Genomic DNA, 17455 nt, shown 5'->3' with positions numbered 1-17455 from the left:
AGGAGAAGGAGAAGAAGGGGACCGGAATATGTGCTTCCTGTTTGTACTGTTTCTAGTGGGGTTGATCAGTCCGCTGGAAACGTAGGGACAGGTTCCCTCCTAAGAAAAATGTGATGGAGTAGTATGTACGGTAGTATGTAGCATGAAGTTAGTAGCAGCAATTGAGGAATCAATGCCTGCGCGCCGCTTACCAAGACCGTCTGATATCGCCCGTGAACAGTTCCTTCGCTTTCCGTCTGTGACGGCGACTATCCGGTGGTGTCCATGGCAGAAATCCTGTCTGCAAGAATGCCACTATTTTCAGCACTTATCCCACCAACTTTGATTGTATTTCCCACTATCGTGTGTTGAATTCCGTCCAGTGCCAGCAAAACCGTGAGCGGCGACACCATCTTCGTCCAGTACCGAGTATGCGGCGCCACAATCTTCGTCCAGGAGCAATAAACTACGCCACAACCTACGCCACATTAGTTGTTAAGTGCCATCAACGCCGCGGTGTCATCTTGAGTCCGTGCGCATATACCCCCCTCAACCACCACAACCACCGATAATACGCCGCCGACTTTCTATCGTGATTTCTGTCGCCTTGTACCAGTCTTGGCAGTCGACTGCAGTAGACTGCAGTCCGTCCCGTGCGACCTTACTGGTGGACTAGTCCGTCCGAATGACACCTCCGGACGGACTGGATGTATGTAGTCCAGTCCAGTCCGGGACTCAGGACGGACGGACTGGACTACGGAGAACACTGGACCAGACCTGATTTTTTTCTGGTCGGGATATATCCCGACCGACCAGACCTTGCCAGCCTCGGTCGGCCTAGGTCGGCCGCCGTCGGGTTAACTCTTAATTCTACCAGCCGCAAAAAGTTTCGTTAATTTCTGGCGGTCTTAGAGCATTTCCGACGTCAAATGTTGTTGCTTAACCCGACTAAACCCGACCTATGTCTGGTCGGTCGGGATATATCCCGACCCGACTTGAAAATTTATGTTCGGGATATATCCCGACCGATCAGACCAGACTTTTTTTTGGTCGTGATATATCCCGACCGACCAGACCTGGATTTTTTTTGGTCGGGATATAAGCTGACTGACCAGACCAGACTTTTTTTTAGTAGGGATATATCCCGACCGACCCGACCATACCCAAATTTGGTCGGGACTGGTCTATGTAGAACACTGGTCCGGACGGGCAATTCTTGCCCTCGAAAACTTTGAGACAAACGGGCTGGGAGCGATGTAGTAAATCCCGTTGAAATACCAGTGATACTGTGCGTAGCGGGAGATGCTGTCTTCCGTCGATCTGGTGCTCTTGTGGCGGTGAGGGTCGGAATACATGAGACCGTGATGAGGGCCGGAAGCTGAGCTATGGTATTCCTGAATGAAGTGGGCGGTAGCACCGCACCGCTCCAACCCACCAAGCGAAAGCTTAAATCCCCTCAGCAGGGGAAAATTAAATCGGTTCTGCCCAGATTCGAACTAGGACCTTTCCAGATAAACTTCAGTACCAGCAGATACTATCGTGAAGAATACTCTGCGTGCAAACCATTACACCACAGAAACATCGGATATCTAGCACTATTCATCTATTCCTATGAATCGGCTGAATTTCTGCGCAAAACCTTATTTTAGACTCGAGAAAAAGGAAGATCAAGTGGTGAGGTACCCGGAAGAGTCCAAGCTGACGAACCAGCTCGGCGGACTCGGCACCGAGCTGCCTGACGAACCTGGGTCAAGGCGCCAGTGTTTTACATAGTCCAGATGGACAATTACTAGCCTCGAAAACGTTGAGGTAGGCGGTCTGGGGGCGATGCACACAGTAAATCTCGTTCGGGTGGTCGGAAGTCTGTTCGGGCGAGATCCGTAGCGGGGAGATGCTTTCTTCCGTCGATCTGGTGCTCTTGATGTGGAGCGACTCGGAAAGGGTGAGGCCGTGATGAGGGCCGGAAGCTAAGCCAGCCTGGAATGAAGTCGGCGATATCGTCGGTCAAGTATGAACCTCTGAGATAGGGCTTGATGTCCAAGCTGGCAGCTTCGGGGGTGATGGCCGGCGGGTAATCGGCTGTCCTCGGAGTGCAACGCGTGGCAGGAATAAGGCTGAATTTGAACGGGTCAAACACGTCTTTAGCAGAGCGAAATGGGGGTGCGGAAATACGTTATCTGTGGGGTGTTCGGGAATCTCGGACCTTGAGCTTGGGCTTGAGCTTATTTCTGCCACCGAATGACGTTTGAGAGAGTTGGCAGCATTGACAGACGAGGTGAGGTATACCTGGGAGAAGTGATCTACGGCAGTGACCGCCTCAAAGAAGTGTGACGTGAAAAGGCCCTCTCTCTATATCTACTGCCCAGAATCCACCTTCTTTGGATCGTTGTGATGTACCGGTACATCCAGTGGCGTTTACCAGCAACAGACTAGCGCCTCGGATAGGCTTCAGCCACACCTCCGGTCAGCCTCTCACGTGCTTCTTCAGCCCCCATCACGTACTCATTCATCTTTTTGGGCTCAATCCAATTATCGGCATACGACAAGCAGGAGGAGGCACGGTAAAGCTGAGGGGAGTCTCGTCACGTCTTTCGGAGGTAAGTTTGGTAGCCTATCAGCCCAGGAAGTATCCTACCTACATTGTACAAGTCGCAAGTTCCAGTAGCCAAGCGACAGAAAGCATCTTGCATAAGTATCTAGGCAGACCTCAGCACAAGCTCCGAGAGGTTGAGTGAGAGCATTTTAGTTCCATAATATTGTCATTCTGGGCTCGCTGAAAAATATCCATTAGGAACCCAAAGAATAGGGTAGACCATGTGTTGGAATTCCAATATGTATGGCTTGGATCCCTCAGATTTTGATGAAGGCACGATCACATTGGGGACGGATTCTCGGTCAATTATCTTGAAACCATCACACAGTTCTATTCTCCGAGTAACACATCCCAACATGCCATCATGATTCGCCTTAACACCAGCAGCAAATCTCCCGAAGACCCCGTGTTTATACAACGACAGTAAGCACTTCCATGATATCGTCACGCAGTCACGTAGTCAAGCAGTCATCATGCAGAATGTAAATCCTCCTCCCAGTCACCCGAGATAATGGGCAAGCCTCGTGGCCATCTCCCGTTCTGCCCCTCGGCGACACCATCCACCTCCGGTGCCGACATCACGGACGGAATCGATATCAGGTGGAGCCATCGCGATATGGTCGGTCTTTCCAGCGAAAAAACGACGTCGGCCTTCGTGTGCAGCTCCCGTGTTACTGGACTCTCCTCGCACTGGGGAACGATGCGGATGCTGCTCGACTCTCCGTGCGGACCCATGCCATCTCCCCGCGTGATGATCGTTTCCGAACAAGATGCGTCCGATTCGTTCCTCCAAGACTGCTATCCGGGCCGCCTCCCGCTGCTCCTCCTCGCTTGGCATATCCTCCGACGACGACGCCCGCCCTAGGCTATTTGTGCCATCGCGATCTTGAGAATCGCTCCGGTCAATTCGCACCCAATCCTGTAGCTCTATATCGCCTGCCCCCTCACCGAACTGGGTCCCCGAATCCTCCTCTCTCTCCCTTGCATGCCGCTCCTCATTGCGTCCCTGAGTTGCACCTTCCGCCTCATCATCCGACCCATCCGCTCCTCCATCGATTCCCGGTTCTGGCGTGCGGAAGCCTTCCGCTTCCCTGAGGGCGACACGTATGCGAGCGGCGGCGTGCTGTTCCTCGATCCACAGCTGCTTTGCGCGATTTCTCGCAACGAAGACGATGCGGAGCTGGAGGAGGACGGCGACGGCCCCAAACGCTACTGCAGCGAGGACGATCAAAACGCGGCCGATGGTCGCGGACGACTTGGAGGGGTTGGATACGAATTTGAGGCGGTTGATGAAGAATGCCATAAGCGATAGACTGACGTAAAGCGTGGCGATCAGGGCGGTCTCCTTCAGACAGAAGCGGAGTCTCGCGGCGTCGGCCATTGTCCGGTCGTGGTGTATTCGTTCCGGAGCGGGTTCGAGCGATGTGTGGTGCGTTCTAGCGGGCGAAGAGACGGCGTAGTATGGAAATTCGTGAAAGGGTTGCAGCCTCGATATCGAAACGATTCGATGACGTTAACGGATTGTGTATTGAATGATGAGAAAGAAGTGGTGATCGATGTGGGGGTGGCGCGAAATGGGAACGGATTGTATCTTGAACGATGAAAAAGAAATGATGATTGATGTGGGGCGGCACAAAATGGGATGCGGGGGACGTGTGTGGAGGGTGGTGTATTGGCTGCGGTGGTGTGGGTCAATGCTGGGAGAGTATTCTCCTACTACGAAGCGGAGGTGCTAGTTCGTTCCAACAACGTCGAGTGAGCGAGTGGCAACAATGACGACCATTGTTGTCACCTCGCTTATTGAGTAGCGAAGCGAATCGGCACGGCCAATCGAACCCCTATGATGGAACGACCATGTTCCTCAGATCAACAGCTCTACTGTCTCGTCACATCCTATCTATCTCTACTCACGCACATTTCCTCACCCACCGCCGCCATACCGCCACACGAAACGAGAGTCCTTCAACAGTCGATCCTTCCTCCGAGACGTTCAGAGCTTCCGCCCGTCATCGACTCCCGGATACATCTCGTCACACTTCTTAGGTTTTGAGGGCGGTGCTGGACAGCTGAAAATACGACGATCCCGTGTCGGTGGCTACTGCATTGATGTCGGAGGAAGGGCAAGCTATATTCCGCCAGGTATCACATACGGTTATCATATGGCCACGATTTCGTTGAGTATCGGTCCGCTGGGCTCGCCCGCGATCTCTGAGGGTTGCCAGAGGTAAGCCTACTTCGCAGTGACATCAGGGACGGCTTGACTGACCGGATTACTCGAATATTCCAGTCACTCCGTCGACGTCCGCCCGACTTACTTATGATTAGTGCTCGGCCATTCCCAGTTTTTCCTATCGGCGTACCTGAACCATCCTTACTTCCGACAAACGCGGCAATCGGCCCACAGCCATCGAGACGGGCACAACAACTTCAGCTATGGTTCCGGCGTTACTCGACATCTAGCATCACCTTATCTTCATGACGGGGGAATCCTGCGTCTCGAATCGAGTATCGTACCCACCTTTCCGGGTCTTCACTGGTAGTCGGGGAAGTCAGCGAGTTTGAAGCCGTTGGAAGCTCCGGCGACCGGAAGGGATTTCAACTACGACTCACGTCAAGGAGTGAGTCCCCAGGTACTACTTTCCAAGTACATGGTCGTTCTACCACATCGACGTAGATGCCATGCATCACGTCCTCTGCACATGTCTGATGGACCTACCGACGGGGAACGAGGTTACTTACAGGTTGTTTGAATGACCGAGTCATTCGATTCACGAAAACAACCCTGGTAGAAGGCATGTCGAGTTGACTCAGCAGCCGAGGAAGATATTTCGGTCCTGAATTTCGGGGTAATGTCGTACGTCTGCAGGGTGCCAGGGTTACGCCGGGAAATTACTGTGTCTGTCATGAATTGTATCCACGGTATCGGATTATCAGGGAACCCTCTTCCTGCAGACCGGGAGATCTATTCCAGGTGAGCCATACCTAGTTTCCCCGTACCAGTCTCTACACGATCCCACGAGCAAGGACGTAATTAATGTTGCTCAGGGAATGTTCTTTTCACATGCTTAACGGCGGCGAGGCTTAATATGCCTCCACATCCGCCCACTCCATCGAGCGACATTTCCTCCCCGAGACTCTCCGGTGGTCATCCCACTTTCCGCGGGACCCGCACGTTGATTTTCCTTTCGGTTTGATGGCTGTCTACCACAACCGGACCCAGGGAACCCATTTTGCGGGCCGAACCATGTCACATGCATGTCCATCGGCGTGAAGATCGTCGCAGAACCCTTGCTGTGCGTACCCGCGTACCCGCGAACTCGGCTATTTACACCCCACCGAATCACCGAGGTCCGCGCACCGCGCACTGCAACAGTGGTAGGGTGTCGATCGGGTTGCTGTCCACTTTCAATCTAGGTATTCAGCGGATAAACATGCTCACGTCAACGGAAGTGGTGGGAATGAATGGGATCATAAATACCAACATCTTTGGCATCGAAACTGTCACCGCATCCAACACCACTTCCACTGCCGGCAGAATGCTGCAGTCCCAACATCAAGCATCATCCGTGCCCCCGCCTCGCACCAGCGGCTCATCATCCGGCATCACAATCCCCGACGAGCTCCCCATCTTCACCTCGATCCCCTGGTGCGCCGCCATAATCAACACCCCCGGCACAACAATCTTCACTTGCGGCCGCCCACTCCCCACGATCCTTCACGAAGACACTCTGTGGTCCTCCTCACTCCGCGCCTGCGACGCCGTTCGCGGGTACCTCTCTCTTCGCCGGCCGATCCCGAACACGGAGAGCCTCGAGGCAATCACGCTGGTCGCCCTGGGACATGGCGGGAACGGACACCATGGGATACTGCACGGAGGAACGGTCGCCACCCTGTTCGACGATGCGTTCACCGAGGCCGCGGTGGTGCCGTGTCTTACTGCGTGGTTGAAGGTTACGTATAAGGCGCCCGTGAATAGTCCTGGGGTCGTGTGTTGTACGGCGAGGGTGGTGAAGAGTGAGCGACGGAAACGGTTCTTGTTCGGTGAGATGAGGGATGGGAACGGAAATCTTTTGGCGGAGGCGGAAAGTTTGTTTGTCAAGAGAGATAGCAAGTTGTAGTTAATGCAGGGCTGTTGATGAGGTGAAAACGATCGGGGATCACAAGATATTTACACGGTTAGGTTCACTTTTCTTCATTCCCGGCATGTTTTAGACACAATCATTCTGTTTCCTTTCGCTGCTCATTTGTATGTATACAGGTAGATCTAGACTAGATTTAATCACGCGATATTCAGCTTGACTGATCGAACCCGCAAACAGTAGTTCTTGACAAGTTGACACATCGTGAGGAAACAAAATAGCAGTCAAAGTCCTAACCACGGCGGTATCTAAAGCTAACCGCCAGTATTCATGGAGGGAATGAATCGCGTTTGTGTAGAATAGTTGTAGTACGATCAACTCCAATCAGATCCGATTTGCCTTTCTGTTCACATCCTCGATCATCGTGATCAGTCGCGGGATTCATCTCCGTAGCTTCGGTATGCAACGGCGGGAGTTGTTTCCGAGATGCATACCGGGACGCAGCCTCTCAAGCGTGTGAGACGTGGCATTGTTCAATGAGCAGGCGGCAACCCCGCACTGCCTCTCTCGTCGACGAAGGTTATCTCAAGGGCACGTAATCATCACTTCGATTTCGCTCATGTAGCACGGTACGGTGGACGGTGTGGTGTTCGGTACGAGTCTCGACCTATCTTGTTCTATGCCATCTGTCCAGAACTTTTCTCCGTCAGCTTTCTCTCCTCAAGTAAGTGTGCAGAGCTATAAAACGAAAGGTAAATGGGGCTGGCTTTTCAGGAATTATTTTTCTCGTCACTGTCGATTGACATGCGTGTCTAATTAAAAAGGCATCATATGGAAGCCCGGGGATGAAAATAGTTGGGAAGGAAGGAAGGTGGTTGCGCGGAGGAAACTCACGTGAGGCATTGTCGCTGGAGGCGGGGGGTTAGGGGAGGGGCATGGGGGGTGCGTCGTTTCATGGAAGATGGCTGTCTGCGAAGGGGCGGAAGCGATGAGTGGGGAGGCATTTGATCGGTCGGTATAAGATGGAGATGTTCGGACATGCTCTTTAGATCCGCGAATATAGGTAGCAGCGGTGTTGAGAAAGTTCGTGGCGACGGGAGACAGACAGGTGGAGGGCGGTGTGTGGGAGAGAGAAGAACTGCGGGGTGACTGTCTTTTTGTCGCCGAGGCTAGAGCTAGCTCGAGAGAAAATACTGCCTCTAACCTTTTCAGGAGTTGCCGACCGACGCAAGGAAAGGCTTGGAAGGCGTAGCGCACGGCTCGCGTAGAAAAAACGGAGGCCGACTTACCGCTTCGGCGGGCACGGGTATGTTGCGAGGGTGAGAGTACGGTACATGTATTTTTGCGTGTCATCGGGAAATATCGAGAACAGCAGCGATGATGTTTACACTTAATTGGCACTGCTTTCCTTGAGTTTGTAGCAATTCCCGCTCCATGCATGAAGTTCTTTGGATTCGTGAAGAACTTTTCGATCACTTAACCCTACGTCATCCGGCCCGTCCATCTTGCACCGAAGTGGCCTCACCTTACTCTATGTATTTCTATTCAACATCTGTGGAACACTGGTGACTGGAACATTTACATAGATCGGCGCTCTAATCACCCGAAAGAGCGTTAGTTCATCCTTAACGATTCTGCTGACACGTGATACATGTAAGAGGAACCGCCACGCGGCTTAATGCGGCTAGCCACCAACGCCCCGACGTCACCACTCACAACACCTGCAGTGGCCGTGAAGATTGATCAATTGAACCATTGAAGATTCGTCAGCCCAACGCTGTTGATGGTACATGGTGGCCGACGGTCTGCAGGCCGCGCAGGTGGTTGGTGACCGCCGCCCGAAGTCCGTACCGCATGTTGGCTGTTTTCTGAAGCGTTCGCTGGCACTCCGCGATGCAGGATGCTATCTTTTCGATCTCGGCGGCAATCGTACGGTCAAGCGAGAATTCCGCATCCTGATTCCGTGTTAGCTATACACGTGGTTAAAAATGTCGGCAAGCGGGCGGAGATTACTAATCCGAACCCCTCCGGAAGGTCGTCGGGGTCCTCCGGAGAACCGGTACAAGACGACGGCGTATCAATGCTACCGGCGCGCACCTGCGGCTCTGAGAACTGTCCCAGCTGCATCTGAGAGAAGAGAGGCTGCACAGGTTGATGAGGATGAAGACGAGGCGCCGGAGGTGTCTGCAATGGATGTCCGTGCCCAAATGATGGTTGCTGGACTCGCATGGCATTGGCAGGTATCTGTGGTGTTGGCAGAGAGGCGTAACCAGGCTGGTGCTCCATCTTTGATTCGATACTTTTAATGCTCGATGCGATGCAGCCCATACTCAGTCTGGTATTGCCGATTTCCGGTGTGATGTTGACATTCGCCTGGGTTGGGCCGAGACGAGAAGCATCCGATTGGGAGTCGTGGAATGATTCCATGGTAGCAGTCGGCTGCACGGGAGCTGTCCCCTCGCCCTTCGTGGTAGCAGTCGGGTGCACGGTAGGTGACCTGTTTCCCATCGATGAGTGGTATTTCATCGCATCCGTTCCTGCTTTGATATCGGATGACGCGTTGGTACCGGGGGAGATCAAGGAGTGGTCCGATTGTGGGTACGAGGCGTTTGCTGGGAACGCCTGTCGAGGCTGTTGGACTTGAGCAGGGTCGAGCTAGGTTTCCTTCTTCTTCTTCTCTCCAGATTATCATCTCAGAATAGACTATCAACTACTATCTCCTTATGTGTTCTTCTTCTCTCAACCCGCCGCTTTCCGGCCTGGAGAGGTAATGGCGAAAGAGCCCTCGCAAAAGCATGGGGGAGAGTTTGGGCCGTCGACTCAGGAGTCATCCTTGGAAGGATTCATACAACCGGCACGTCTTCTGATTCTACTGTTATGCTACCGCCGCTCTGTCATAAGCAGCTACGTTGTTGCAGGCGTCGGTCGCTGGCACTTCGTCTTCCGCCTGCCTTTGGCGTCTGCACGAGCCTGTCAACATCTGTCCGATAAGCCGCACTCGCAACTGCACCCATTGTTAGAAATTTTCACCACAAACATCGGCGACCGGGCAGCTCGTCGGCCGCTTCAAGTGTCGTTTCGTAAACATGATGCTGAATATGTATATAAGCCACTACGCCTGGATAGCGATATACTGCGAGTGATAATAAGTCATGAAACAGCTTCGCGATGTACTTCGAGTGATAATAATTCATCAAACAGCTTCGTTGTCGCCGACCACCCGCTGTCCTGTGGTAGCGGTTTGGCCGACAACTGCATGTAAAAATACTACTCATGACAAGGAATTATACATAGAAAATCGGATATTTGAACAGTATGTAATAATATTAAAATTCTAGGACAGAACCGCGCTTCGCAATACATCTAGTCCGTTGTGGTTGTGTCGCATCACGCCGGCGGAATCTTGCGGAAGCCACAAATGTGAAAAACTAGTGTGCCAAGCCCACTACCGCAAACCTTAAATCCACCATAAAGTTGTGAGTTGCGCCACCCACGTGACCATCTCCGCACACCTCACACGCCACAGCAACAGCAACAGCAACAAAAACGACCCCACCAGCGAAAAAAGACTCAGCCACGCAGCACCGAGAAACAGAAGCATCAGAGTCTCTACGATGCCTCCGAAAGGAAAAGTACCACGTCCTCCTCCCGTGCGCCGTGCGAAATATCCGCAGGCAGAAAAGTCTCCGGTTCCAGAAAAACCTCCAGTTGCGCGCGCACCAGTCGGTCGCTCTCTACGCAACGCATCTCGTCCCGACCATTTTCAGCGTCCTCGTGGAGATGCTGTTGCAATCCATAGTCATCTTTTCGTCGAGGGAGAGCAGCGCCACATTCTCTGGCTACTTGTGGAATGGCACGGTTACCCGGCGAGGTCGTCGTGGACTTGGGAAACTGAAGAGACGCTAGCGTAAGTGCACCTCCCTATATATTCCTACCCTTTTCTTCCCTCCTTATCTTCTTCTTCCTCCTCATCTTCTTCCACCTCCTCACCATCATCCCCCTCTCATCGTTTTTTTTTTGTTTTATCCTTTTGTTTTTCCTTTTGTTTTTCCTTTTGTTTTGCTTTCCGAATCGCTCACGACCCGCAGCGCAACGAGCGCCCACCTTCTCGCCGCCTACCTGGCGAACAACGGCGATTACGCCAACCTTGCCGACGTCGCGGTCAACTGGGGCCATCCGCGCGATGCGGATCGCTTCTTGACCGTCGGAAAAACCGCGGTTTCCATCCGGTTTCCGTGGTTGATTCCGGACGGCGAAGGCAAGGGGTTGTTCTTGCTGGTCGAGTGGAGGGACCACGTCGACATGACGTGGGAGACGGAAGCAAGGATCGTGTAAGTTCATCTCTTCCCATCACCAGTAATAGGTACCAGCGACTAACGGCAATAGGGCCGATTTCGGGGAGGTCTACGATGCGTTCTTGCAGTCGATTGGAGGTCGACATAAGATCGTAGCGCTGGGCCTGAGATCCCAGATCGCCACGCTCATGCAGCCGGAGGAAGTTCGCGACGTACAGCGTGCTTCCTTCAAGGAGCCCGAGCTTCAGGCTGCTGCGGAAGTCGAGCTCGTCAACAAGACGTACCCTGTGGCCCGAAAGTCGTCGAGGAGTCGCGACTATTCGTTGATCAGGGTCATCCGTGGCCACGATTTCATCGGCGGCGGGCTCTGGGTGCATGTCGAGTGGTTGGATCAACCCGAGAAGGATCAGTGGACCTGGGAGCAGGAGGCCACAGCCGAGTAAGCCCAACCCTCCGCCTACCACCTTTCAACAGCTAACCGTGTCAGGGAAAACTTCGGCAAGCTGTTGGAGGGCTACTTCGGTGCCCTTGGTGGACGCCCCACCGAGCAGCAGCCTGAAGAAGCCCTACTCTGGACGCCCCCCGTCGGCGCCAACTGGGAGACCGAAATAGCGAGCATTGAGACTGTGTCTTGCTCCGATGAGGATTATGCATTGCATGCATACCTCATTTGGTCGAACGGCAAGAAGGGTCATGTCCTAGCGACTGTTCTTCACGAGAAGGCGCCGCAAAAGCTACTTTGCTTTTACGAGCAACATCTCGTGCTGAGCGGTCCTATGGGCATTATGGCCCTTTGATTCTTTTATACGAGTTCACCGTTACTCGATTTTTCTTTTCCCCCGAGTTCAACGTTACTCGATACTTCGATTCCCGCCGGACGAACGGACGACTCCCCATGACGTGCTTGTTTCAGCATTCTTCGAGTTTTCCGATCCGCACCTCGTGTTAGCTTGCGGTACCTGTTGGAACCTACGCTACGACGTGGACGCGGCATTGTTGAGTCGGGAAGTTCTGGGTCGAGAAATTCTGGGTTGGGAAATGCTGGGTTTTTTTCTTTTTTTCTTCTTTTTTGTTTGTTCTTCTGTACATTTGGCGGCAGCCGAATCTTTCTGCTGGCCTTAATACCTCTCACTGGCAATACAATTACGGTTCAGATGGGCAATATATGTTTTTGTGTGTTTTCAAACCGAGTGAAGTAGGCGTGATGTAGTATCACTACGTAGTTCTCTCGAATGGTGGTTGTCATTGCGTGAGCCACCGGTCAAGTTTACTTGCAGAAGTAGTGGCCAGTCGAGCCCGCAATACGTGAGCCCGTTCAGTCCAGTATGTCTTGAACGTGCTCGTGTCGTAGCTAGTACGGCAGTTGTTTTCTGCGTGCCACGGTACCAGGGTAGAGTCCGCCGAGTGAGTCAAACGGGGAAGTCCGGTTTGCTTGGGGGCCCGGTACGCAGGCAGGTGAGTATAAATGATTGTGACAGAGAACCTATCACTCGTTTTCATCCGCACTCACAAAAAAAAGCAATCCTATCCATACTACCCATATTGGGTATTCCTCGCTTTCCCGTCATATGGGGCGGATATATACTCCGAATTACTGCATATATAATGACGGTGAGCTACGGCCTGCGGGCTCTTCCCGCGGAAGTTGGAGCTGGGATCCACCACCACCACCACGCCCACTACGTACCATGCAACTGCACCTACATAGTTACCGGTTCCACTAGGGATGAATGCTGGCCGCTGGCCGAGGCCCACCGGAAGTACTTGCTTACTTGCTTACGTTGCTTGCTTGCTTAGAACAACTCGACTCAGAAGCCGGTGAGAACATAGTGCATCAGATGCAATCATGAAAATCCATGCCTGAGACTCTATGAGGAAGGCTACCCTACCGCACCTGCCGATGGGGTACGGTAGACTAATAAAGCACCAAAAAGTGGGACAGACAGATGTGCCTCCCACCTTCTGTCGACAGCAGTTCTTGCAGACCAGTGTGTTCCCCGACCGAATTCGAATTTCGAACTCCATTTCCTCGATCGAACTCGAACTCGATCTGTTGCGTCACTGTTCAGCTAAAAGATATCTCATATATGTACCTACATAGCCAAGACAGACGTGGGTAGATATTGCTCAACGGAGCTGGGTCAGGTCCAGGGGGGTATTCATAGCGTTCTCCTGCAGCACAGAAGCCGAAGGAGCGAGGCGAAAAAAAATGAGATCAACAAAAGACAAGTGCATCCATCGGGAGTCGAACCCGAGCCAATTGCTTGGAAGGCAATTATCCTACCGTTGGACCATGGAAGCCACTTATGTCAAAACCCTTAATTTGACGTATATACGCAATAGGTACAGCTAACATGATTTGCAGTAGCAATCGCAAGCAGCAGTTGGCGCTCGTATAATTGTTCAGCAGTCTTGCTCAACTATACGCCATCGGGCGGATTCAATATACTTGCACATGTGTATATGACTGTACGAAGGGTTTATATATAGAGAGAGAGAACATCAATTTATTTCGCATGCAGCCTTACAACACTATGGTGAACCAACGCAATCCTTTTCCTACCCGCTCTGGCCAGTCGAAGTGAAAGCCCCGGCACCAACCAGTCCGATGCGGCGCCCCACTTCCCCTACCCGGCCGCCTCGGGCCGACACAAGCAAAAAGTAGATTGACAGTAAAGACCGGTATGGGCCTACATGCCCGCTCCTCCTGCTGCCCCCTCACCTCTCTCCCCCGACTTCCGCCATTTCTGAGGTTCACGCGTCCGGTACGGCCTAGCATCCCCGTTCCTGCCAAAAAAGACGGTCACGTAGAAGCCCTTACCCCGAGCTCTATTAGTCTAGGCCGGAACGCACCCCACATCTTTTCGCCCCACTGTCCCTTCCTTCTCTTTTCCTTTCCCTTTGCGCTTCCTCTCAACCTTCTTCCATCCCTCGTCCGTCTCACCACTTGGAAGTACCGCCCTCGTAGGCCGGGCTGATGTCGATGGCGCAGGTTGCGCGGGATCGATCTCCACATCTGCAAGGGCTAACGTGGGGGAGGTAGCCCTCTGCTGCTTCGCCGGCTGATACGGGGTTTAAAGTCCCGTCCGTTTCAGTTTCGGCCGCGGAGGTGGTGTCGATGGAGGAGGCTGGAGAGGCTGTGTAGCTAGCGCTGGCGTTTGCGCCTGGAGCACTCGGTTCTCTTCTGAAAAGGGTTAATATAACCATACCTCAACTGGCCGCCGACCGAAGTGAGCGAGCGATCAACCAAGATGCATTGTCATAATCTCACGAACTTCCGTGTACCGCGTCACTTCCGCGGACCGGGTCATGAACGATCACTCGCTATGTCGAGACACTTCCGTTATCCGTTCTCACACGGAGGTGCCGAGCGGCGGCGTGGGGCCTCTATCCGAGGTATCCCCGAGCCTTCCTGTATATATACTTTTCTTTCTGCCGTGTCTGATACTCAATACACTATCTCGCGATACCATTTTTCTTGACATGCATCATGCATTCGCGTGCGAGTGACCGTTGGTGGTCTTGAAGGAACCCCGCGAATGAGGAATCCTTCGTACAGGCTGATGTAGTGTCGCGTGGCGACAATGGGGAACATTTGATACAACAATCTAGCTCGCAGTTAGTGGTTTCCTGCGGTGCAGTCAGAAACGCGGGAAGGGTCTTATTACAGCTGGGCTACCTATGTGAAATAGGAGTATTGCGAAGGAAGTTAAGTGGCTGCATATTCGTCTCGCCAACTGGGCAATTAGCCCTCTAAATATACCCAGAAGGCGTGACGTATGTCGACACCGCCCAGGCAGTTTCACCACTTCGGTCACCGGGCCCGGCGTGATGTGCTCCGGGGCTATTGGCAGCCATTTCTAGTGCCTAGAGTTGTTTCCTAGAGCTACCGGACGTCGAGATCTAGCAGGCTATTTCATGTCCATCGTAATGGCGGTGCTCATCACATGTCCGATGAGTAAATACTGATTTTCAGAGATATTCACCGCGCGTCCAACAAACGTTCGTCTGACATTTCGCTTTGGACATCACTCGTAGCGATTTATCTTTCACGACCGGCAATCCTGTCGGATTTGGGCGTTCGGGATGTGTCGATGACTACCCCAGCAATACAGGCAGTCCACGGCAATGCTGACAGACGGTGTAGTCTCAGCACGCATCGTCATCGGTATGCTATGCCATAACCCATGGGAGGGACTCGAGACTCTGTATATATAGAGGATCTGCACTCGGGAGGTTTGCGCAGTAAGTGAAGATGATGAACATTGAGATCCTGTTCCACTTCACAAATCCAAGCATCCTGGCTAAATGCATTTCAATGACACCGCAAACAAAGTGTATTCCTATAGACGTCTAGTACTCTGTAGCCCGCACACAAAGTTCACAGTAGCCCTGTTGTCAACCCACTGTCCATCACTGCTGGCGGTAGTGCTTTCCCCGCTTGAGTTGTGGTAGGGATGCGCCAGGTGGAAGACCTTTCGTCCGCCTCTTTGAAGGGCCGATCCCCGCCGCTGCCGCCCGGTGCTGCTGTTCGGTCTTCAGCTGTCTAGTCCTGCGCGGCATCAGTATCTGTTATTCCGAATGGAGCCGGGAACTCATACCACGCCTTCATCGCGCTCGCGTCAGTCGCGGCTATCCTAGCTTCCGACATCGGGTCGTTGTCCCACTTCAGCACGCAATGCGGGTTCCACACGGTCTGACACATCAGCGCGGACTTGTGCGTCTTCCAAACCAGCTTGAGTGTCCCCACAGTGCCGCCGTATCGCATCGACTCCTGGACGCTGGGGAGAAACTCATATGAGTGCAGCTCCCCACATTCCTCGAAAGTTCTCGGAATGTCTGTGACAATGTTTAGCGGGAAATGCTGGATCACCAGGTTGGTCTGGTTCCAGATCTTGGGTGGATCTGGAGCGTTATCACCCTTGAGGTCGTGGTCTTGCGTAACTGCGACTACCTCGGTGTCGTACTCGAGATCACCGGTAAGGAATTGCTGACAGCGGAGAGCCGCGGAATCATTGGAAAAGGAGATGGTGGCGCTTAATGATTTTATGTCCGCATGGGCCTGCTTGACAGAACCAAAGACGCGCCCGATCTCTGCGACTTGGAGGGAGGAGATTTGTTGATTAAACCCTCTGATGACCAAGTGGTACTGTGTATCGACGTTAGTCATCCAAGCTACATCCTTGTCTGCAATAAATACAAACCATCAGCTTATCTTCGACGGATTCCTCCTGCTCGCCTTCACCGTTGCTGTTAACCTCCTCGACATCTGTTGGGACATCCATCTCCAATACAGGCGGGGAGATTTCTTGATTTTTCTCCGCAATCAATTTGTTGACAAGTGTCTCAACCGTTGAAAGAACCTCGAGGACTCTCGTCTCTGCCCGAATTTCAATCTGAATCTTCTTGCGCACTTGGTTCAGCTCCTTCAAGCCTTCCTCGAGAGCCTCATGGCTTTCAAAGCACGACCTAAAGGTGTCGTGTAGAGTATCCACTGAGCCGTCCCACAACCTGCTCCAAGTCTGGATATCGGGCCATTGCTGCAGCTTCAGGTCTCGCGGATGCCACTCATCCTCGCCAGAACTACTATCATAGGTGGGCTCGGCCAGGGCAAGAAGAGCGAATGCTCCCGCCGTATCGGATTGAGATCGCGAAGAAGAACCCTATTCAGATCAGCGAACGCCCGGGCGCCGTTCAAGAACCGTCACCGCCAACCCACATCTTTATTCTCGGCGGCGCCCTGGGACTCATACACCTGTATCAACTTGCGTACATCCCTCGTGGCGCACTCGCGAACCACCTTCTGGTTTCGCTCCGTCTCCTGGTCGACAGCGAGTGCCGCTTTCGCATACTCGTATTGTTGCAGCACGTTTTGGTGTAGCGCCATCATTCCCTTGTACGTATCCAGGTCAGAGAAGAATTTCAGTACTCTCGCGCGCGAAGCTACGGCTGGGTCGGGCCAGTCGATGAATGGTAGGGGCTCGACAAAGGTCATTTCGGTATCAGCAGCTTGGGAAGTCATCGCTCCGGTATCCTTGGACAGCTTGAGGGTTGATTTTCGGTTGATCGCTGGGCTTTAAGAAGTGTCTGAAGGAACAGACGGGAACAGCGGTGTAGTTGTAGTTGTAGGTGTTGGCGACCGAAGTCCCGGGTTGAAGTGAGTGTGGGTGTGAGTGTGGGTGTGAGTGTGAGTGTGAGTGTGAGTGTGAGTGTGAGTGTGAGTGTGAGTGTGAGTGTGAGTGTGAGTGTGAGTGTGAGTGTGAGTGTGAGTGTGAGTGTGAGTGTGAGTGTGTCGCTGGTGTTTGTGGTGCGGCTCAACGACGACGCACCCCTACTTTTGGCGATATGCCGACCTATTCAAATCGACGGAGGAGTTTACATCTTCTACCAAGATCACCAGCAATCCACTCTGTAAGGGCGATAATATGGTATGCGAATGGCATCCCCAGGAGTTTACTGAGTGAATACACTCAAGCGATGATCTAGACCCGTAAAGCATTCCCGCAGCA

General features: G+C 52.9%; 5 protein-coding genes and 2 non-coding genes across 7 annotated transcripts; 2 read left to right on the top strand and 5 right to left on the bottom strand.

Annotated features, from left to right (window-relative positions):
- Window positions 1-1455: 1455 nt before the first annotated feature.
- BZA05DRAFT_t258 lies at window positions 1456-1559 on the bottom strand. The gene has a single exon. It is a non-coding gene; the product is annotated as a tRNA-Asn (tRNA).
- A 1512-nt stretch (window positions 1560-3071) lies between these two features.
- BZA05DRAFT_459306 (uncharacterized protein) lies at window positions 3072-3953 on the bottom strand (the record flags this gene model as incomplete). The annotated part of the gene is made up of 1 exon (XM_051487635.1): window positions 3072-3953. One exon carries the CDS (start codon window positions 3951-3953, stop codon window positions 3072-3074), a length of 882 nt encoding a protein of 293 aa, XP_051336148.1.
- A 2155-nt stretch (window positions 3954-6108) lies between these two features.
- Window positions 6109-6690, top strand: BZA05DRAFT_421511 (HotDog domain-containing protein; the record flags this gene model as incomplete). The annotated part of the gene is made up of 1 exon (XM_051485723.1): window positions 6109-6690. One exon carries the CDS (start codon window positions 6109-6111, stop codon window positions 6688-6690), a length of 582 nt encoding a protein of 193 aa, XP_051336147.1.
- Window positions 6691-8349: 1659 nt separating this feature from the next.
- Window positions 8350-9739, bottom strand: BZA05DRAFT_459304 (uncharacterized protein; the record flags this gene model as incomplete). The annotated part of the gene is made up of 4 exons (XM_051487634.1): window positions 8350-8606; window positions 8665-9282; window positions 9560-9655; window positions 9689-9739. The coding sequence occupies 4 exons, from the start codon at window positions 9737-9739 to the stop codon at window positions 8418-8420; spliced, it is 954 nt and encodes a 317-aa protein (XP_051336146.1). The 3' UTR covers window positions 8350-8417.
- A 1032-nt stretch (window positions 9740-10771) lies between these two features.
- BZA05DRAFT_378271 (uncharacterized protein) lies at window positions 10772-12071 on the top strand. Its single transcript, XM_051481852.1, has 2 exons — window positions 10772-11385; window positions 11434-12071. The coding sequence occupies exons 1-2, from the start codon at window positions 11135-11137 to the stop codon at window positions 11741-11743; spliced, it is 561 nt and encodes a 186-aa protein (XP_051336145.1). The 5' UTR covers window positions 10772-11134; the 3' UTR covers window positions 11744-12071.
- A 1105-nt stretch (window positions 12072-13176) lies between these two features.
- Window positions 13177-13247, bottom strand: BZA05DRAFT_t257. Its single transcript has one exon. It is a non-coding gene; the product is annotated as a tRNA-Gly (tRNA).
- Window positions 13248-15359: 2112 nt separating this feature from the next.
- On the bottom strand, window positions 15360-16941 carry BZA05DRAFT_448032 (uncharacterized protein; the record flags this gene model as incomplete). Its single annotated transcript, XM_051487215.1, has 4 exons — window positions 15360-15498; window positions 15548-16095; window positions 16151-16609; window positions 16666-16941. The coding sequence occupies 4 exons, from the start codon at window positions 16939-16941 to the stop codon at window positions 15360-15362; spliced, it is 1422 nt and encodes a 473-aa protein (XP_051336144.1).
- Between the last annotated feature and the right edge of the window lie 514 nt (window positions 16942-17455).

The sequence above is a fragment of the Tricharina praecox genome, assembly GCF_024521635.1.
Source record: "Tricharina praecox strain CBS 144465 chromosome Unknown BZA05scaffold_28, whole genome shotgun sequence".
NCBI lineage: Eukaryota > Fungi > Ascomycota > Pezizomycetes > Pezizales > Pyronemataceae > Tricharina > Tricharina praecox.
This window is presented reverse-complemented; position numbering and strand designations above follow the sequence as displayed.

What these genes read in the sequence shown, in the direction of transcription:
- BZA05DRAFT_378271 (XM_051481852.1), top strand. Translation starts at nt 11,135, where the DNA reads ATGCAGCCGGAGGAAGTTCGCGACGTACAGCGTGCTTCCTTCAAGGAG. An exon ending in GAGCAGGAGGCCACAGCCGA is followed by an intron (nt 11,386 to 11,433) that starts GTAAGCCCAACC and finishes TAACCGTGTCAG; the next exon opens with GGAAAACTTCGGCAAGCTGT.